This window comes from Salvelinus namaycush, chromosome 12 (assembly GCF_016432855.1).
Source record: "Salvelinus namaycush isolate Seneca chromosome 12, SaNama_1.0, whole genome shotgun sequence".
In the NCBI taxonomy this organism is placed as follows: domain Eukaryota; kingdom Metazoa; phylum Chordata; class Actinopteri; order Salmoniformes; family Salmonidae; genus Salvelinus; species Salvelinus namaycush.
In genome coordinates, this window is record NC_052318.1 from 4505292 (window position 1) to 4528667 (window position 23376).

Genomic DNA, 23376 nt, shown 5'->3' on the forward strand with positions numbered 1-23376 from the left:
ACTAACAGTCTGTGGGTTAAGTGTCAGTCTCTAGGTTAACTAACAGTCTATGGGTTAACTAACAGTCTGTGGGTTAACTGTCAGTCTGTGGGTTAACTGTCAGTCTGTGGGTTAACTAACAGTCTGTGGGTTAACTAACAGTCTTTGGGTTAACTGTCAGTCTGTGGGTTAACTGTCAGTCTGTGGGTTAACTGTCAGTCTGTGGGTTAACTAACAGTCTGTGGGTTAACTGTCAGTCTTTGGGTTAACTGTCAGTCTGTGTGGTTAACTGTCAGTCTGTGGGTTAACTAACAGTCAGTCTGTGGGTTAACTAACAGTCAGTCTGTGGGTTAACTAACAGTCAGTCTGTGGGTTAACAGTCAGTCTGTGGGTTAACTGTCAGTCTTTGGGTTAAATGTCAGTATGTGTGGTTAACTGTCAGTCTGTGGGTTAACTAACAGTCTGTGGGTTAACTAACAGTCTGTGGGTTAACTGTCAGTCTGTGGGTGAACTAACAGTCTGTGTGTTAACTGTCAGTCTGTGGGTTAACTGTCAGTCTGTGGGTTAACTGTCAGTCTGTGGGTTAACTGTCAGTCTGTGGGTTAACTGTCAGTCTGTGGGTTAAGTGTCAGTCTCTAGGTTAACTAACAGTCTATGGGTTAACTAACAGTCTGTGGGTTAACTGTCAGTCTGTGGGTTAACTGTCAGTCTGTGGGTTAACAGTCAGTCTGTGGGTTAACAGTCAGTCTGTGGGTTAACTGTCAGTCTGTGGGTTAACTAACAGTCTGTGGGTTAACTGTCAGTCTGTGGGTTAACTAACAGTCTGTGGGTTAACTGTCAGTCTGTGGGTTAACTGTCAGTCTTTGGGTTAACTGTCAGTCTGTGGGTTAACTGTCAGTCTGTGGGTTAACAGTCAGTCTGTGGGTTAACTGTCAGTCTGTGGGTTAACTAACAGTCTGTGGGTTAACTGTCAGTCTGTGGGTTAACTGTCAGTCTGTGGGTTAACTAACAGTCTGTGGGTTAACTGTCAGTCTGTGGGTTAACTAACAGTCTGTGGGTTAACTGTCAGTCTGTGTGGTTAACTGTCAGTCTGTGGGTTAACTGTCATTCTGTGGGTTAACTAACAGTATGTGGGTTAACTAACAGGCTGTGGGTTAATTAACAGTCTGTGGGTTAACTGTCAGTCTGTGGGTTAACTAACAGTCTGTGGGTTAACTGTCAGTCTGTGGGTTAACTGTCAGTCTTTGGGTTAACTGTCAGTCTTTGGGTTAACTGTCAGTCTGTGGGTTAACTAACAGTCTGTGGGTTAACTAACAGTCTGTGGGTTAACTGTCAGTCTTTGGGTTAACTGTCAGTCTGTGGGTTAACTGTCAGTCTGTGGGTTAACTGTCAGTCTTTGGGTTAACTGTCAGTCTGTGGGTTAACTGTCAGTCTGTGGGTTAACTGTCAGTCTTTGGGTTAACTGTCAGTCTGTGGGTTAACTGTCAGTCTGTGGGTTAACTGTCAGTCTGCGGGTTAACTTGTAACTGAAGGGCTGTTGGGATCAGAACAAAGACAGCACCTGGCTGTGAGTTAACTGTCAGTCTCTAGGTTAACTAACAGTCTATGGGTTGCGATCAGAACAAAGACAGCACCTGGCTGTGAGCCAGCTGTCTGCCACCAGGATGAGAAGTCACTATTTGATATTTCATCGAAAAGAACGATGACGCACACTGTACTGTATGTATGTACTGTATGTACAGGTATGTATGAATGATGCACAAGCTAAAGTGAAACATGTATGTATGTATGTACTGTATGTATGTATGTATGTATGTACCGTATGTATGTACCGTATGTATGTATGTACTGTATGTATTCACCTGTATGTATGTACTGTATGTATGTATGTATGTATGTACTGTATGTATGTACTGTATGTATGTACTGTATGTATGTATGTACTGTATGTATGTACTGTATGTATGTATTCACCTGTATGTATGTACTGTATGTATGTATGTACTGTATGTATTCACCTGTATGTATGTACTGTATGTATGTATGTACTGTATGTACTGTATGTATGTACTGTATGTATGTACAGGTATGTATGTACTGTATGTATGTACTGTATGTATGTACAGGTATGTATGTACTGTATGTATGTACAGGTATGTATGTACTGTATGTATGTACAGGTATGTATGTACAGGTATGTATGTACAGGTATGTATGTACAGGTATGTATGTACTGTATGTATGTACTGTATGTATGTACTGTATGTATGTACAGGTATGTATGTACAGGTATGTATGTACAGGTATGTATGTACAGGTATGTATGTACTGTATGTATGTACTGTATGTATGTACAGGTATGTATGTACTGTATGTATGTACAGGTATGTATGTACTGTATGTATGTACAGGTATGTGTGTCAGAAGTGCAATATTCTTGCCATTCCCTCTTTAGTGTTGTGTCCTGATTCTAAATGCACTCAGCTGTTCTTTCCTTCTGTCTATCATGTACATTGTCTTGGGAGTTGAGCTTGGTGATATTAACACGGTCTATATGCTAATTAATATGAACGTTTTGCACGTTTCCCCTTTAGCCGGCCCTCTATACTGCTGCCTGTCACTCCAGCTACACCTGTTAACATGCCCATGTCATTATGACACATTCACACCTCTATACTGCTGCCTGTCACTCCAGCTACACCTGTTAACATGCCCATGTCATTATGACACATTCACACCTCTATACTGCTGCCTGTCACTCCAGCTACACCTGTTAACATGCCCATGTCATTATGACACATTCACACCTCTATACTGCTGCCTGTCACTCCAGCTACACCTGTTAACATGCCCATGTCATTATGACACATTCCCACCACTATACTGCTGCCTGTCACTCCAGCTACACCTGTTAACATGCCCATGTCATTATGACACATTCACACCTCTATACTGCTGCCTGTCACTCCAGCTACACCTGTTAACATGCCCATGTCATTATGACACATTCCCACCACTATACTGCTGCCTGTCACTCCAGCTACACCTGTTAACATGCCCATGTCATTATGACACATTCACACCTCTATACTGCTGCCTGTCACTCCAGCTACACCTGTTAACATGCCCATGTCATTATGACACATTCACACCTCTATACTGCTGCCTGTCACTCCAGCTACACCTGTTAACATGCCCATGTCATTATGACACATTCACACCACTATACTGCTGCCTGTCACTCCAGCTACACCTGTTAACATGCCCATGTCATTATGACACATTCACACCTCTATACTGCTGCCTGTCACTCCAGCTACACCTGTTAACATGCCCATGTCATTATGACACATTCACACCTCTATACTGTTGCCTGTCACTCCAGCTACACCTGTTAACATGCCCATGTCATTATGACACATTCACACCACTATACTGCTGCCTGTCACTCCAGCTACACCTGTTAACATGCCCATGTCATTATGACAAATTCCCACCACTATACTGCTGCCTGTCACTCCAGCTACACCTGTTAACATGCCCATGTCATTATGACACATTCACACCTCTATACTGCTGCCTGTCACTCCAGCTACACCTGTTAACATGCCCATGTCATTATGACACATTCACACCTCTATACTGCTGCCTGTCACTCCAGCTACACCTGTTAACATGCCCATGTCATTATGACACATTCACACCACTATACTGCTGCCTGTCACTCCAGCTACACCTGTTAACATGCCCATGTCATTATGACACATTCCCACCACTATACTGCTGCCTGTCACTCCAGCTACACCTGTTAACATGCCCATGTCATTATGACACATTCACACCACTATACTGCTGCCTGTCACTCCAGCTACACCTGTTAACATGCCCATGTCATTATGACACATTCACACCTCTATACTGCTGCCTGTCACTCCAGCTACACCTGTTAACATGCCCATGTCATTATGACACATTCACACCTCTATACTGCTGCCTGTCACTCCAGCTACACCTGTTAACATGCCCATGTCATTATGACACATTCACACCTCTATACTGCTGCCTGTCACTCCAGCTACACCTGTTAACATGCCCATGTCATTATGACACATTCACCCCTCTATACTGCTGCCTGTCACTCCAGCTACACCTGTTAACATGCCCATGTCATTATGACACATTCACACCACTATACTGCTGCCTGTCACTCCAGCTACACCTGTTAACATGCCCATGTCATTATGACACATTCACACCTCTATACTGCTGCCTGTCACTCCAGCTACACCTGTTAACATGCCCATGTCATTATGACACATTCACACCTCTATACTGCTGCCTGTCACTCCAGCTACACCTGTTAACATGCCCATGTCATTATGACACATTCACACCTCTATACTGCTGCCTGTCACTCCAGCTACACCTGTTAACATGCCCATGTCATTATGACACATTCACACCTCTATACTGCTGCCTGTCACTCCAGCTACACCTGTTAACATGCCCATGTCATTATGACACATTCACACCTCTATACTGCTGCCTGTCACTCCAGCTACACCTGTTAACATGCCCATGTCATTATGACACATTCACACCTCTATACTGCTGCCTGTCACTCCAGCTACACCTGTTAACATGCCCATGTCATTATGACACATTCCCACCTCTATACTGCTGCCTGTCACTCCAGCTACACCTGTTAACATGCCCATGTCATTATGACACATTCACACCACTATACTGCTGCCTGTCACTCCAGCTACACCTGTTAACATGCCCATGTCATTATGACACATTCACACCTCTATACTGCTGCCTGTCACTCCAGCTACACCTGTTAACATGCCCATGTCATTATGACACATTCACACCTCTATACTGCTGCCTGTCACTCCAGCTACACCTGTTAACATGCCCATGTCATTATGACACATTCACACCACTATACTGCTGCCTGTCACTCCAGCTACACCTGTTAACATGCCCATGTCATTATGACACATTCACACCTCTATACTGCTGCCTGTCACTCCAGCTACACCTGTTAACATGCCCATGTCATTATGACACATTCACACCACTATACTGCTGCCTGTCACTCCAGCTACACCTGTTAACATGCCCATGTCATTATGACACATTCCCACCACTATACTGCTGCCTGTCACTCCAGCTACACCTGTTAACATGCCCATGTCATTATGACACATTCACACCTCTATACTGCTGCCTGTCACTCCAGCTACACCTGTTAACATGCCCATGTCATTATGACACATTCACACCTCTATACTGCTGCCTGTCACTCCAGCTACACCTGTTAACATGCCCATGTCATTATGACACATTCACACCTCTATACTGCTGCCTGTCACTCCAGCTACACCTGTTAACATGCCCATGTCATTATGACACATTCACACCTCTATACTGCTGCCTGTCACTCCAGCTACACCTGTTAACATGCCCATGTCATTATGACACATTCACACCTCTATACTGCTGCCTGTCACTCCAGCTACACCTGTTAACATGCCCATGTCATTATGACACATTCACACCTCTATACTGCTGCCTGTCACTCCAGCTACACCTGTTAACATGCCCATGTCATTATGACACATTCACACCTCTATACTGCTGCCTGTCACTCCAGCTACACCTGTTAACATGCCCATGTCATTATGACACATTCACACCTCTATACTGCTGCCTGTCACTCCAGCTACACCTGTTAACATGAGTTGAGATGAAGTGAATCTAATCGAGGGCTGTGAGTCTACATAGTGTTAAGATGAGGACAGTTTTTTGCATCGCTGTCATTTATCATATGTGATTGTCCTGGTCTCTGTGTTGAAGGTGTCATGTATCATATGTGATTGTCCTGGTCTCTGTGTTGAAGGTGTCATTTATCATATGTGATTGTCCTGGTCTCTGTGTTGAAGGTGTCATGTATCATATGTGATTGTCCTGGTCTCTGTGTTGAAGGTGTCATTTATCATATGTGATTGTCCTGGTCTCTGTGTTGAAGGTACCATGTATCATATGTGATTGTCCTGGTCTCTGTGTTGAAGGTGTCATTTATCATATGTGATTGTCCTGGTCTCTGTGTTGAAGGTGTCATGTATCATATGTGATTGTCCTGGTCTCTGTGTTGAAGGTACCATGTATCATATGTGATTGTCCTGGCCTCTGTGTTGAAGGTGTCATGTATCATATGTGATTGTCCTGGTCTCTGTGTTGAAGGTGTCATTTATCATATGTGATTGTCCTGGTCTCTGTGTTGAAGGTGTCATTTATCATATGTGATTGTCCTGGTCTCTGTGTTGAAGGTGTCATTTATCATATGTGATTGTCCTGGTCTCTGTGTTGAAGGTGTCATGTATCATATGTGATTGTCCTGGCCTCTGTTTTGAAGGTGTCATTTATCATATGTGATTGTCCTGGTCTCTGTGTTGAAGGTGTCATGTATCATATGTGATTGTCCTGGTCTCTGTGTTGAAGGTGTCATGTATCATATGTGATTGTCCTGGTCTCTGTGTTGAAGGTGTCATGTATCATATGTGATTGTCCTGGTCTCTGTGTTGAAGATGTCATTTATCATATGTGATTGTCCTGGTCTCTGTGTTGAAGGTGTCATTTATCATATGTGATTGTCCTGGTCTCTGTGTTGAAGGTGTAATTTATCATATGTGATTGTCCTGGTCTCTGTGTTGAAGGTACCATGTATCATATGTGATTGTCCTGGTCTCTGTGTTGAAGGTGTCATGTATCATATGTGATTGTCCTGGTCTCTGTGTTGAAGGTGACATTTATCATATGTGATTGTCCTGGTCTCTGTGTTGAAGGTACCATGTATCATATGTGATTGTCCTGGTCTCTGTGTTGAAGGTGTCATGTATCATATGTGATTGTCCTGGCCTCTGTTTTGAAGGTGTCATTTATCATATGTGATTGTTCTGGTCTCTGTTTTGAAGGTGTCATTTATCATATGTGATTGTCCTGGTCTCTGTGTTGAAGGTGTCTTTTGTTCAATGGGTTTATTCGATGTCTGTACTGTTCTGCATATTCCTGAAGCCTCTTTCATACCCGGTGCTAACGTGCCAGTTGTCCTGATGTTGTCCACATTCTGATTGTGCCCACATTTTTAGACGTTTGTAGAAAATATGCATTGTGATCTGATTGGGATCAGATCTTACAAGTGTAAACAGGACAAGTTTAGGATGCATGTTACAACCAGGTGTAAATGGGAAAAAGCATGGCAAACCTGTACTGAATGCAACTGTTACCATGTAAATATGTACCAATATATAAATATGCTATTTTTTTGCATGCTTTTTGTACACTAAGACATAATCAAATAATTAAAAATATCAGAATCATTTAATAATGTCTTTTTTGTAAGTAATCTGTCAAAAATATATGCAAGAGTACAACCTTCAACTCTGAAAGTTTTATTGAATTTGCGTATCAATCACAAAATTGTCAATGAGAAATATTTAAATATCAAAAGTATGTAATTATTACAGTATTTCAAAGTGGAATACCCCGCGCCATCTATTCTTCTGCTTCTTGAAGACAACCTGGTGTGTGCTGTGCTGATGGAAGAGGTTGGACACCGGCTTTCAACTCCGTCCGGCGTTCAACTTCCTCTTGAAAGTTGTTATAGTAGAATGCACAAGGTGCAACTTCTATATTGGGTAGTGCATCATCAGTTCCTCTTGTGATGTCAGTCATTACAGACCTTAGAGAGCTATTTATTACCTGTTAGAAACGGTCCAGATCAACTAGCCCATGTCAGTCATTACAGACCTTAGAGAGCTATTTATTACCTGTTAGAAACGGTCCAGATCAACTAGCCCATGTCAGTCATTACAGACCTTAGAGAGCTATGTATTACTGGTCAGTAATGTCCAGATCAACTAGCCCATGTCAGACATTACAGACCTTAGAGAGCTATGTATTACTGGTCAGTAATGTCCAGATCAACTAGCCCATGTCAGACATTACAGACCTTAGAGAGCTATGTATTACCTGTTAGAAACGGTCCAGATCAACTAGCCCATTTAAGCCCATAGATTTTGTAGTAATGTTTGAGTCACTCAAATATCACAGGAATACACATTAGACATGGCAAAATGTATACAATTCCAAGAAAATTACCTTTAAAACGGCAACATTTTCCCTGCACCCCATGACAAAATGTGTAGAAATGTGTCCCCATAGAAAATAGAGGATGTGTCACGATGATTCTGAGTGAACCACGGCTTTAAGGTAACGAATGTGTTATAAACAGATGTTATAAATGTGTTAATAAAACAGGGTACTTTAAGGTAACAAATGTGTTATAAAACGCATGACTCTTTGAGTTAATGAACGAACCCTAAACTAACACATAGTACTAATTATGACACATTGAGAGAGCAGCGCTTCAACAGTTGGTTTGGTTTTAGCAAACAGCCTGCACGACAGCAAACAGGCTACCCGACAGCAAACAGGCCACCCGACAGCAAACAGGCCACCCGACAGCAAACAGGCCACCCGACAGCAAACAGGCCACCCGACGGCAAACAGGCCACCCGACGGCAAACAGGCCACCCGACGGCAAACAGGCCACCCGACAGCAAACAGCTTACCCGACGGCAAACAGGCCACCCGACGGCAAACAGGCCACCCGACGGCAAACAGCTTACCCGACGGCAAACAGGCCACCCGACGGCAAACAGGCCACCCGACAGCAAACAGGCCACCCGACGGCAAACAGGCCACCCGACAGCAAACAGCTTACCCGACAGCAAACAGCCTACCCGACAGCAAACAGCCTACCCGACAGCAAACAGGCCACCCGACAGCAAACAGGCTACCCGACAGCAAACAGGCCACCCGACAGCAAACAGGCCACCCGACAGCAAACAGCCTACCCGACAGCAAACAGCCTACCCGACAGCAAACAGGCTACCCGACAGCAAACAGGCCACCCGACAGCAAACAGGCCACCCGACAGCAAACAGGCTACCCGACAGCAAACAGCCTACCCGACAGCAAACAGGCTACCCGACAGCAAACAGCCTACCCGACAGCAAACAGGCCACCCGACAGCAAACAGGCCACCCGACAGCAAACAGGCCACCCGACAGCAAACAGGCCACCCGACAGCAAACAGGCCACCCGACAGCAAACAGGCCACCCGACAGCAAACAGGCTACCCGGCAGCAAACAGGCCACCCGGCAGCAAACAGGCTACCCGACAGCAAACAGGCTACCCGACAGCAAACAGGCTACCCGACAGCAAACAGGCTACCCGACAGCAAACAGGCTACCCGACAGCAAACAGGCCACCCGACAGCAAACAGGCCACCCGACAGCAAACAGGCTACCCGACAGCAAACAGCCTACCCGGCGGCAAACAGGCCACCCGACAGCAAACAGGCCACCCGACAGCAAACAGCCTACCCGGCAGCAAACAGGCTACCCGACAGCAAACAGCCTACCCGACAGCAAACAGCCTACCCGACAGCAAACAGCCTACCCGACAGCAAACAGCCTACCCGACAGCAAACAGCCTACCCGACAGCAAACAGCCTACCCGACCGCTCGGAGGCGTCCGCATGGTCCTAAAGCACATCGACGCCATGTTTTGTATCACATTCCAATGATAAAACTGGGGGGGACATAAATGCAATTTCAGAATGTGGGGGGGGCCTGTCCTCCCTGTCCCCCTGATGATTATTATTAGACAAACAAAGGAGGGTGGCTGTCTGAAAGAATGTTCCGTAATTATCTATCGGCAGGTAGCCTAGTGGTTAGAGCGTTGGGCCAGTAACCGAAAGGCTGCTAGATTGAATCCCTGAGCTGACAAGGTAAAAATCTGTTCTGCCCCTGAACAAGGCAGTTAACCCACTGTTCCTAGGCCGTCATTGTAAATAAGAATTTGTTCTGACTTGCCTAGTTAAATAAAGGTAAAATAAAATTTAAAAAATCTCTTAAACTGAGAGCATTGTTTCAGGTCTGTTGACATGATTTGAAGGCAATAAATATCAGTTGAATCATAGAGCAGGAAAGTGGACACAGGCAGAAAACCATCACACTTGTTTAATATTTTAAGAATGTACATTTCTCAGTGCAGTCTGGAGTCAGTGTGTTGGAGTCGCAGACACCTGTTACTGCAGACTGGAGTCAGTGTGTTGGAGTCGCAGACACCTGTTACTGCAGTCTGGAGTCAGTGTGTTGGAGTCGCAGACACCTGTTACTGCAGACTGGAGTCAGTTTGTTGGAGTCGCAGACACCTGTTACTGCAGACTGGAGTCAGTGTGTTGGAGTCGCAGACACCGGTTACTGCAGACTGGAGCCCAGGAGTCAGGACCCCTCTGCAGAATCACTCCTGTAGGAGAGGAACACAAACCCGGCCCATGTTCAAATGGGACTCCTTAAAAAACACGCAATATTGCCCGTTTGGTTCAATAGGCCTACGGGGGGGGTTGATTACAGTGTGCACATCAGGCAATAACTGTCAGATGCAAAATGTATTGAACTCCTCTTAATCGATCCCCCACCAATAGTTCAACATGCTTATGTGGTTCACCAATGTGTTTCTTCTGGGCCATGTTTGAATACATTCATCCTTCCTTCGTCCCTTCTATTGGGCCGAACACAGTCTGATAGCTGTCCACTGATCAAGTCATGTCAGATCAGACTGTAGTTCAGGAAGGGAGGGAAAGAGGATGTTTTTTTGTAAGTATTCCAACACAAACCAGAGGACCCACACCAGTCAACACAAACCTTAAGACTGATCTGATCCCGGCAGCTGCTGTAGGACTAAGTCTCTGACAGCGGTGCCTCGTGATGCACTAGAACCTCTTCTGAATGCTTCTGTGTGGCCAAGAAGACATCAATGACATGCTACACCACAATGTGTTGGCCTGTCACCCACGGTAACCACAAACAATAACAGTTTAAAGGTGATAACTGGTGTATGACACAAACACACACTATGTGCTTACCTTGGATACTTCTTTTTCAGACTTGAACTTTTCAGACTTGACTTGAAAATCTAAAGGTTCCTGAAAGACAGACTCAGATTTATATCGATCCATTTTGTATCTGACCATCTTCTGTTTCATTTGTTTGAAACCAGTATTACACTCTCAACTAATGTATTTTAAACATATTTACTTTGTAAGATTTGAGTTTGAGTGTATTAAATAAAGATGAAGGGAAATAATATTCCAAACTATTGTTTCATCCTTTATTTAACCAGACGAAAAACATTGAGATTCACATCTCTTGTTCAAGTGATCTGAAGGGATATCTTCTTTACACTTTAACAACAGAGTGTCAGTTGGAGTTTGAATTTGCCCAAAGGCGTGCTCTCACTAAAGACTGGGATGAAAATAAACACTGCTTTGGATAACATGTTATTTGGATAGTCTCCAATAGATGGTTTATAGATGTTAAATTGTCCTACTAACTAACCCCTAACTTCAACCCCAGATTCATGTCCCATATCCCAGCTCATTCCTAACCCTCAACCCAGAACTCCACCTTCATGTCCTCATCCTGATTCAACCCTAGCCTCAGCCACAACCCTAAACCTAGCATCCATGTCCATATTCATATCCTGATTCAACCCTAGCCTCAACCACTATCCTAACCCTAGCTTCATGTCCACATCCTGATTCAATCCTAGCCTCAACTACCATCCTAACCCTAGCTTCATGTCCATATTCACATCCTGATTCAACCCTAGCCTCAACTACCATCCTAACCCTAGCTTCATGTCCACATCCTGATTCAACCCTAGCCTCAACTACCATCCTAACCCTAGCTTCATGTCCACATCCTGATTCAACCCTAGCCTCACCACCATCCTAACCCTAGCTTCATGTCCACATCCTGATTCAACCCTAGCCTCACCACCATCCTAACCCTAGCTTCATGTTAAACAGCCATCACTAGTAATGTTTGAACCATGTTTTGTGCTGCTACCATGATGTTGTCATGTTGTGTTGCTACCATGCTGTGTTGTCATGTGTTGCTGCCTTGCTATGTTGTGGTCTTAGTTCTCTCTTTATGAGGTGTTGTGTTGTCTCTCTTGTTGTGATGTGTTTTTGTCCTATATTTATATTTTATAAAACATTTTATTTTTAATCCCAGCCCCCATCCACACAGGAGGCCTTTTGGTATTCATTGTAAAATAAGAATTTGTTCTTAACTGACTTGCCTAGTTAAATAAAGGTTATATATAAAATAAATACAAATCTACGTGGCTTAAATGAGGACCAGCCAACCTTTTAATACAGGATGCAGTGATGCGTATAAAAACTGATGCGTATTAAAAATAAAGTGGGACACAGTAGCCTTCCCCAAAGGAGGAGCAAATTATTATTATTACGTATTTCTTAGAGAGACAACACATGAACTGTTGGGTAAATAATCGTGTGTACTGTTGAGGATCTGTCTTGCCAGTTATCTTCACAACTACTTTATTTAAAAAATGCCTCTTTGCTGCCACCTGGTGTTTAAACTGGATGTTACGCAACAGTTAGATGTAAACTCACCTTCTCCATCGTTTCAGTGACCTTGAATTTCATGTTGTTGTAGAATTCCCTCTTGGGTAGTAGATACAGGAGAATCAGATCACATACTACAGTCGCCTTTGGAAACAGCACAATTAGAGCAGAATTAGAGCCGTAGAAATATGATATGAATGTAATTCTGTGATCACAACTACCTCCATCACATTGTTTAATAGATAAACATATTTGTTTAGTCTATTTCTATACAAGCTGTTTAAGAGATATACAATAGGCTACTGGAGATTATGTATGTTTAGTCTATTTCTATACAAGCTGTTTAAGAGATATACAGTAGGCTACTGGAGATTCTGTATGTTTTGTCTATTTCTATACAAGCTGTTTAAGAGATATACAGTAGGCTACTGGAGATTCTGTATGTTTTGTCTATTTCTATACAAGCTGTTTAAGAGATATACAGTAGGCTACTGGAGATTCTGTATGTTTTGCAGTATCAGATAGGATATATATTATCAGATAGGATGTGTAATATTAGATGGGATGTGTAGTATCAGGTGGGATGTGTAGTATCATATATAATGTGTATTATCAGACAGTATGTGTAGTATCAGATGGGATGTGTATTATCAGACGGGATGTGTAGTATTAGATAGGATGTGTAGTATCAGATGGGATGTGTAGTATTAGACGGGATGTGTAGTATTAGATAGGATGTGTAGTATCAGATGGGATGTGTATTATCAGACGGGATGTGTAGTATTAGATAGGATGTGTAGTATCAGATGGGATGTGTATTATCAGACGGGATGTGTAGTATTAGATAGGATGTGTAGTATCATATGGGATGTGTAGTATCAGACAGGATGTGTAGTATCAGATGGGATGTGTAGTATTAGACGGGATGTGTAGTATCAGATGGGATGTGTAGTATTAGACGGGATGTGTAGTATCAGGTGGGATGTGTAGTATCAGGTGGGATGTGTAGTATCAGGTGGGATGTGTAGTATCAGACGGGATGTGTAGTATCAGGTGGGATGTGTAGTATCAGACGGGATGTGTAGTATCAGATGGGATGTGTAGTATCAGGTGGGATGTGTAGTATCAGACGGGATGTGTAGTATCAGACGGGATGTGTAGTATCAGACGGGATGTGTAGTATCAGACGGGATGTGTAGTATCAGGTGGGATGTGTAGTATCAGACGGGATGTGTAGTATCAGATGGGATGTGTAGTATCAGGTGGGATGTGTAGTATCAGACGGGATGTGTAGTATCAGATGGGATGTGTAGTATCAGATGGGATGTGTAGTATCAGACGGGATGTGTAGTATCAGACGGGATGTGTAGTATCAGACGGGATGTGTAGTATCAGACGGGATGTGTAGTATCAGACGGGATGTGTAGTATCAGACGGGATGTGTAGTATCAGACGGGATGTGTAGTATCAGACGGGATGTGTAGTATCAGGTGGGATGTGTAGTATCAGGTGGGATGTGTATTATCAGATGGGATGTGTATTATCAGACAGGGTGTGTAGTATTAGATAGGATGTGTAGTATCAGACAGGATGTGTAGTATCAGATTGGATGTGTAGTATCAGATGGGATGTGTAGTATCAGACGGGATGTGTAGTATCAGACGGGATGTGTAGTATCAGACGGGATGTGTAGTATTAGATGGGATGTGTAGTATCAGATTGGATGTGTAGTATCAGATTGGATGTGTAGTATCAGACGGGATGTGTAGTATCAGACGGGATGTGTAGTATCAGATGGGATGTGTAGTATCAGATGGGATGTGTAGTATCAGATGGGATGTGTAGTATCAGATGGGATGTGTAGTATCAGATGGGATGTGTAGTATCAGATGGGATGTGTAGTATTAGACAGGATGTGTAGTATCAGATGGGATGTGTAGTATCAGATGGGATGTGTATTATCAGACAGGATGTGTAGTATTAGACAGGATGTGTAGTATTAGACAGGATGTGTAGTATCAGACAGGATGTGTAGTATCAGACAGGATGTGTAGTATCAGATGGGATGTGTATTATCAGACAGGATGTGTAGTATTAGACAGGATGTGTAGTATCAGACGGGATGTGTAGTATTAGACAGGATGTGTAGTATCAGATGGGATGTGTAGTATCAGATGGGATGTGTAGTATCAGACGGGATGTGTAGTATCAGACGGGATGTGTAGTATCAGACGGGATGTGTAGTATTAGATAGGATGTGTAGTATCAGATGGGATGTGTAGTATCAGACGGGATGTGTAGTATTAGATAGGATGTGTAGTATCAGACGGGATGTGTAGTATCAGACGGGATGTGTAGTATTAGATGGGATGTGTAGTATCAGATGGGATGTGTAGTATTAGATGGGATGTGTAGTATCAGATGGGATGTGTAGTATTAGACAGGATGTGTAGTATCAGATGGGATGTGTAGTATCAGATGGGATGTGTAGTATCAGATGGGATGTGTATTATCAGACAGGATGTGTAGTATTAGACAGGATGTGTAGTATTAGACAGGATGTGTAGTATCAGATGGGATGTGTAGTATCAGATGGGATGTGTATTATCAGACAGGATGTGTAGTATTAGACAGGATGTGTAGTATCAGACAGGATGTGTAGTATCAGATTGGATGTGTAGTATCAGATGGGATGTGTAGTATTAGACAGGATGTGTAGTATCAGATGGGATGTGTAGTATCAGATGGGATGTGTATTATCAGACAGGATGTGTAGTATTAGACAGGATGTGTAGTATTAGACAGGATGTGTAGTATCAGATGGGATGTGTAGTATCAGATGGGATGTGTATTATCAGACAGGATGTGTAGTATCAGATGGGATGTGTATTATCAGACAGGATGTGTAGTATTAGACAGGATGTGTAGTATCAGATGGGATGTGTAGTATTAGACAGGATGTGTAGTATCAGATGGGATGTGTAGTATCAGATGGGATGTGTAGTATTAGACAGGATGTGTAGTATCAGACAGGATGTGTAGTATCAGATTGGATGTGTAGTATCAGATGGGATGTGTAGTATTAGACAGGATGTGTAGTATTAGATAGGATGTGTAGTATCAGACGGGATGTGTAGTATCAGACGGGATGTGTAGTATCAGACGGGATGTGTAGTATCAGACGGGATGTGTAGTATCAGACGGGATGTGTAGTATCAGATGGGATGTGTAGTATCAGATGGGATGTGTAGTATTAGACAGGATGTGTAGTATCAGATGGGATGTGTAGTATCAGATGGGATGTGTATTATCAGACAGGATGTGTAGTATTAGACAGGATGTGTAGTATTAGACAGGATGTGTAGTATCAGACGGGATGTGTAGTATCAGATGGGATGTGTATTATCAGACAGGATGTGTATTATCAGACAGGATGTGTAGTATTAGACAGGATGTGTAGTATTAGACAGGATGTGTAGTATCAGATGGGATGTGTAGTATTAGACAGGATGTGTAGTATCAGATGGGATGTGTAGTATCAGATGGGATGTGTAGTATTAGACAGGATGTGTAGTATCAGACAGGATGTGTAGTATCAGATTGGATGTGTAGTATCAGATGGGATGTGTAGTATTAGACAGGATGTGTAGTATCAGACAGGATGTGTATTATCAGACGGGATGTGTAGTATCAGATAGTATGCGTATTATCAGATAGTATGTGTATTATCAGACAGGATGTGTATTATCAGACAGGATGTGTAGTATCAGACGGGATGTGTAGTATCAGATGGGATGTGTAGTATTAGACAGGATGTGTAGTATCAGACAGGATGTGTGGTATCAGATTGGATGTGTAGTATCAGATGGGATGTGTAGTATCAGATGGGATGTGTAGTATCAGACAGGATGTGTAATATCAGACAGGATGTGTAATATCAGACAGGATGTGTAATATCAGACAGGATGTGTATTATCAGACAGGATGTGTATTATCAGACAGGATGTGTATTATCAGACAGGATGTGTAGTATCAGACAGGATGTGTATTATCAGACAGGATGTGTAATATCAGACAGGATGTGTAGTATCAGATGGGATGTGTAGTATCAGATGGGATGTGTAGTATTAGACAGGATGTGTAGTATCAGATGGGATGTGTAGTATCAGATGGGATGTGTAATATCAGACGGGATGTGTAGTATCAGATAGTATGTGTAGTATCAGACAGGATGTGTAGTATCAGACAGGATGTGTAGTATCAGACAGGATGTGTAGTATTAGACAGGATGTGTATTATCAGACAGAATGTGTATTATCAGACAGGATGTGTAGTATCAGACGGGATGTGTAGTATTGAAAGACTCACCACTCCAAAAATGCCAACACCAGATCCTATAGCTGTTAGTGTTGGAATGATATCAAATTTTCTGGCCTGGAAAATAACAATAACATCAACAATCTTTTAGACTTTTTAAATCTACAGTCGTAAGGGAGGAATTCAAAAACACTGTCTGGAACATTACAAGGATCGCAACCGTGAACTTCATGAACTTACCACTGAACGAACAATGATGTCAAATCGAATCCCAAACACTTTCAGAAGCGTTCTTTTCTCCTGCTTGTCCTCCATATAATGCTTTGCATACCTAAAGCACAAAATTTAGATACACTTTTCATCCTCTAGGCTAGTGTTCAGATCTGTATCTCATCTGCCTTTCACATGACCCTAGCCATGCAACTAAGAAGAGTAAGCTGTATAGTGAATGAATAGTGTAATTTCCTTAGTCGCATGGCTAACACGACCCCCATGGCTAACACGACCCCCATGGCTAACACGACCCCCATGGCTAACACGACCCCCATGGCTAACACGACCCCCATGGCTAACACGACCCCCATGGCTAACACGACCCCCATGGCTTACACGACCCCCATGGCTTACACGACCCCCATGGCTAACACGACCCCCATGGCTAACACGACCCCCATGGCTAACACGACCCCCATGGCTTACACGACCCCCATGGCTTACACGACCCCCATGGCTTACACGACCCCCATGGCTAACACGACCCCCATGGCTAACACGACCCCCATGGCTAACACGACCCCCATGGCTTACACGACCCCCATGGCTTACACGACCCCCATGGCTAACACGACCCCCATGGCTAACACGACCCCCATGGCTAACACGACCCCCATGGCTTACACGACCCCCATGGCTAACACGACCCCCATGGCTAACACGACCCCCATGGCTAACACGACCCCCATGGCTAACACGACCCTCATGGCTAACACGACCCCTTTCTAAGTGTTTTTCTTTGATTTATTTAAAATCTTAACTCGAGATAGGACAGGAAATGTAGAAGAGATTGTGAGTCAGAAGGGCAGTAAGTTGGATTTCAAACCCATGCTGACTCTGGTACACATTTGTGCCAGGGTCTGCAGCACCTGAAGTTGTATCCCACAGATGCTCTGGCCTTGTCTGTCTCGTTGGGGTTTCCATAGAGACCGTGGAAGGAGTAGATCGGTTTACAGTCTGACTGGGCATGGTCCAGGTTACAGGTCCAATCAATGATGATACCAATCGCCCCACCCTGTCAGATCAATCAATACATCCAGTCAATGATGATTACCAATAACATAATCATTATACCTCATTACCAATAACACCATCAGTATGCCTCGTTACCAATAACACCATCATTATACCTCGTTACCAATTACACCGCCACCATACCTCGTTACCAATAACACCATCATTATACCTCGTTACCAATTACACCACCATCATACCTCGTTACCAATAACACAACCATCATACCTCGTTACACCAAAAGAAAACCACAGCCATACACGGACTGACAGGTACTTGCAAACCCCCTTTACTCATAAATATAATAGCATATTGCTCACCACTTTGGCTATGGTGGAGAAGTTGAAGCCAGACAGCTGTACCAAGTCGCCCAGTCTGAAAATTGGACACAGTGGGGACGTCTTTGGGTCATACAGGCAACTTGTGACGTATTGATTGTCGATACCTTCTACGAGGTTACACCTGGAGTGAGAACAGGAAGAGATCATTGGTAAAAAGATGGCAAGTTTATATCATACTGTACTGGTTATGTAGCAAATAGATATTTGAATCAACATCACATTTGGGACATCCTCTATATTCAGTGCATAGCTACATACACAATATGTGTGTGATGTAATGCATGTAACAAACATAGCAACCATTGCCTGAGGCTCCTTAATGGTTACTAGGCTGAAGAGGCAAAACAGGTGGTCTCTGGTCGCTTCACTCATAGAAAGAAAAGTGCCATCTAGAACCCTGTTCCTGGAGTGTGCAGGTACTGTAGGATGTTGTTCCAACGAGGCATCACACCTGACCAACTGATAGAATTGATCACTTCAGTAATTAGCCTACATTCACCACACCTGACCAACTGATATAATTGATCAGTTCAGTAATTAGCCTACATTCAACACACCTGGTCTTCCAGGTCGGTTTAATCAAAATCATGAAGTGCCTGCGGCACTCCAGGACCACGGTTGTCTATCCCTGATCTAGAACCTTAAAGCGTTCTTCGGCTGTCCCCATGGTAGAACCCTTAGAAGAACCCTTTTTGGTTCCAGGTAAAACCCTTTGGAACCCCCTTTTCTAAGAGCACAGGCTGGTGGATGTTATTTATTCTCCTGTCGACCTACTCTATACAAAAAAATATATATTTCACCTTTATTTAACTTGTAAAGTCAGTTAAGAATAAATTCTTATTTACAATGACGGCCTACCCCAGATGACACTGGGCCAATTGTGCGCCGCCCTATGGAACCCAATCACAACGGATGTGATACGGCCTGGATTTGAACCAGGGACTGCAGTGAACCCTCTTGCACTAAGATACAGTGCCTTAGACCGCTGCACCACTCGGGAGCCTAATATATGGTCTGAGGCCTCAAGGTTCTGCTCCCCCACAGAAGAGCAGAGAGGGGGTAGTATTATTAACAATGATGTATATAAACCCTGGATTGCTGATGCTATGCATCGGCCATTGAGAGGCTTTGAAGCCAACGGTCGGCCATATTGGTACTACCCGGTAGAAGAAGTCCTCCATAGGAATGAATGGAATTCTACACTATTTAAATTAAATGTTTCAAGGACAAAATTACATATATTTAAGTATTTTTGGTTCTTGTAGTGGGGACAGTAACATCAGTAATCTAAAACATTATACTTGAAGGAAAATGTTTTTATATACAGTACCAGTCAAAAGTTTGGACACACCTACTCATTCAAGGGTTTTTCTTAATTTGTACTATTTTCTACATTGTAGAATAATAGTGAAGACATCGGAACTATGAAATAACACATATGGAATCATGTAGTAACCAAAAAAGTGTTAAACAAATCTAAATATATTTTATATTTGAGATTCTTAAAAGTAGCCACCCTTTGCCTTGATGACAGCTTTGCACACTCTTGGCATTCTCTCAACCAACTTCATGAAGAATCTCAAATATAAAATTGGAATGGCCATCACAAAGCCCTGTCCCCAATCCTATAGAAAATTTGTGGGCAGAACTGAAAAAGTGTGTGCGAGCAAGGAGCCCTACAAACCTGACTCAGTTACACCAGCTCTGTCAGGAGGAATGGGCCAAAATTCACCCAGCTTATTGTAGGAAGCTTGTGGAAGGCTACCCAAAACGTTTGACCCAAGTTAAACAATTTAAAGGCAATGCTACCAAATACTAATTGAGGGTATGTAAACTTCTGACCCACTGGGAATGTGATGAAAGAAATAAAAGCTGAAATAAATAATTCTCTCTATTATTCTGACATTTCACATTCTTAAAATAAAGTGGTGATCCTAACTGACCTAAGACAGGGAATTTCTACTAGGAATAAATGTCAGGAATTGTGATAAACTGAGTTTAAATGTATTTGGCTAAGGTGTATGTAAACTTCCGACTGCAACTGTATATATACTGTCTATATATATATATATATATATATAGATGAGTTCCACGACCTACAAGACAGATCGGTTGAGGGGTGAGTGTCGGGTAGGAGTGACGCCATCTGACATGAGGCAATACTTAAATGGAAAAATAATCTATATCACGATTTACTTTATTTATTTATATTTATATTATTATAATCATTTATGTTTAGCTCACATAATATAATTTCAAAGTATTCAATAAGGTGTCTGTAATAGAATAAATGTGGCAAAAAATGTATGTAGACATTAATACATGCATTTCTGTCTCTTCCTAAATGCTGTAATTTACAATTTACAACACCATTTACAATGGTGAGGGAGTGCCAAGATGGAGGCACGATGGCTTCAAAACAGCGCCCCCTGTCAGTCATCTAGTGTATATATACATAATGAATTATGAATCTGTGGTTGTGTTAAATGTGTATTCACCAAGCCGTTACTGTCATGCCACTGGACACAGACGGCAGTTCAACGTCTATTTTTTGATTTACATTTGGTTGAGTTGTCAACTAAAGTGAACAAAAAATATCACCATTGGATTTAGGTTAAAAGTTGGGTGAAAATCAGACAATTCTCTTACGTTGATGCCTTTTGCAAATCCAATCAGTTTCCACGGTGATTCAAAGTAATCTGGTACTGCCCTTTGTTCCTGTTTTGATCAAATTGAATCTTTTTGTTGAAATGATGTGGAAACAACATTGATTCAACAATTTTTCCCCCATTGGGTAGTGTATATCTCTACATGATTTTATCCTATAGAATCTGTCTCTTCTCATGTTTACCTATAGGATCTGACTCTTCTCATTTTAACCTATAGGATCTGACTCTTCTCATTTTAACCTATAGGATCTGACTCTTCTCATTTTAACCTATAGGATCTGACTCTTCTCATTTTAACCTATAGGATCTGACTCTTCTCATTTTAACCTATAGGATCTGACTCTTCTCATTTTAACCTATAGGATCTGACTCTTCTCATTTTAACCTATAGGATCTGACTCTTCTCATTTTAACCTATAGGATCTGACTCTTCTCATTTTAACCTATAGGATCTGACTCTTCTCATTTTAACCTATAGAATCTGGCCCTTCTCACGATGACTTATGTTGCCTCTCATGATCCTAGGAGAGTTACTGGATGCCCTGCCTTACCTGACCTGACCTCAGCTCACTATCAGGGAGTTACTGGATGACCTGACCTGACCTCAGCTCACTATCAGGGAGTTACTGGATGACCTGCCACTGACCTCAGCTCACTACCAGGGAGTTACTGGATGACCTGCCACTGACCTCAGCTCACTATCAGGGAGTTACTGGATGACCTGCCACTGACCTCAGCTCACTATCAGGGAGTTACTGGATGACCTGCCACTGACCTCAGCTCACTATCAGGGAGTTACTGGATGACCTGCCACTGACCTGACCTCAGCTCACTATCAGGGAGTTACTGGATGACCTGCCACTGACCTCAGCTCACTATCAGGGAAGCCGGAGGGGAGAGATGTCCTCATGTTGTTGCTTTGCTAATTGGCAATGGTGTGGTAACGGTATGGTGGTTATGCTGTATAATGTTTGGCAGGATCGTGTAGGTTCAGAGAGACAGACACCACCTGCGTCCAGCACAGGTTATCGCATGTGCAAATACTAACGATATTAGGAAGAAGAAGCAACTTTATTTGATGTTTTTATGAGTATTATAGACTGGATCCATGGTTACTCTCCTCATTTTCAATAGGCGTTGATGAAAGGATGCACGTTGTGTATCAAACAGGGGTCTTACCTCGTAACACCATATTCTGGAAAGTTGATTGTGTTTTTGATGAACAGTGTGAAGTTCTCTGCCGACATCAACAGCGCAGGACTGCACAGAAAACAGTAGAACATATGAAAACAAAGACTAACAAAGCATAAACACATCATACACACACAGACACACACAGAAAGGTCATAACAAGAAACTGGTAGAGACCGTTTTCATTTCATCAGTCTACAAATCACTCGGTAGAGTCAAAAGTTGTTCAGTACCATTCAGTACATAACACTTCTGATGAGTAATAAAACATTATACCTGTAAAGTGTTAACATCATTTTCAGTGATCTTACATACTCTGGGATATAGCTGTCATCTTCCACAGGACACCAGGCTAGCACCTCACACATCTTGGTTGTGTTCACCAAACACTTCCCCGTTATATGACCTTGGGGTGGGGGTGGGGGGGGGGGGGGGGCAGTGGGACAGAGACACGGAGAAAAGACACCAGGGATATAGCTTTTCAACATGGAGTAGCAACTATGAGCCCACAGATTAGGGTTGTCACCATATCGGTATCGCGATACTCAAGAGGTATCGTGGCAGGGAAACAAAACATGAAGCTGACTGAATTTCCTGAGGAAAACAAACAGCCTGATGTTGTCTCCCAGAATCACATGTTTCTTTTAACAAGTTATATCACACTATGTTCCATACAGCAGGGTTTTTAACGAATCAAAGAGTTTAGTCTGCTTTGCGTTTACCTTGTTGCCAGGCGGAAATCAGGTATCGTAGTATCGTGATACGATTGTCGTGACAACCCTACCACAGATGAGGTTGTCTTTTAACTCGAGGAAATGACTTCCGCTTTAAATAGAATTGCTGTTTCAATCATCCACTCAACTTCTTAAAATCTCGACTAAAATGTGTCTCGTTACAGAACACCAAAGGAAATGTGTCTCTTTACAGAACGCCAAAGGAAATGTGTCTCGTTACAGAACACCAAAGGAAATGTGTCTCTTTACAGAACGCCAAAGGAAATGTGTCTCGTTACAGAACGCCAAAGGAAATGGGTCTCGTTACAGAACGCCAAAGGAAATGTGTCTCGTTACAGAACAC

The 23376-nt window shown here is 42.8% G+C and overlaps 1 protein-coding gene across 2 annotated transcripts in view; it reads right to left on the reverse strand.

Moving 5' to 3' along the window:
• Positions 1 to 10059: 10059 nt before the first annotated feature.
• LOC120056832 (P2X purinoceptor 1-like) overlaps positions 10060 to 23376 on the reverse strand; it is a 48324-nt gene continuing 35007 nt past the window's right edge. For both annotated transcript variants that reach the window (XM_039005063.1, XM_039005062.1), the window contains exons 5-13: positions 22615 to 22705; positions 22288 to 22368; positions 18419 to 18560; positions 17954 to 18099; positions 17052 to 17142; positions 16863 to 16928; positions 12543 to 12638; positions 10986 to 11045; positions 10060 to 10366 (exon numbers count right to left, since the gene is read on the reverse strand). In XM_039005063.1, coding sequence (XP_038860991.1) covers positions 10361 to 10366; positions 10986 to 11045; positions 12543 to 12638; positions 16863 to 16928; positions 17052 to 17142; positions 17954 to 18099; positions 18419 to 18560; positions 22288 to 22368; positions 22615 to 22705 — 779 coding nt within the window. In that variant the 3' untranslated portion in view covers positions 10060 to 10360. The remainder of the gene's footprint in view (positions 10367 to 10985; positions 11046 to 12542; positions 12639 to 16862; positions 16929 to 17051; positions 17143 to 17953; positions 18100 to 18418; positions 18561 to 22287; positions 22369 to 22614; positions 22706 to 23376) is intronic.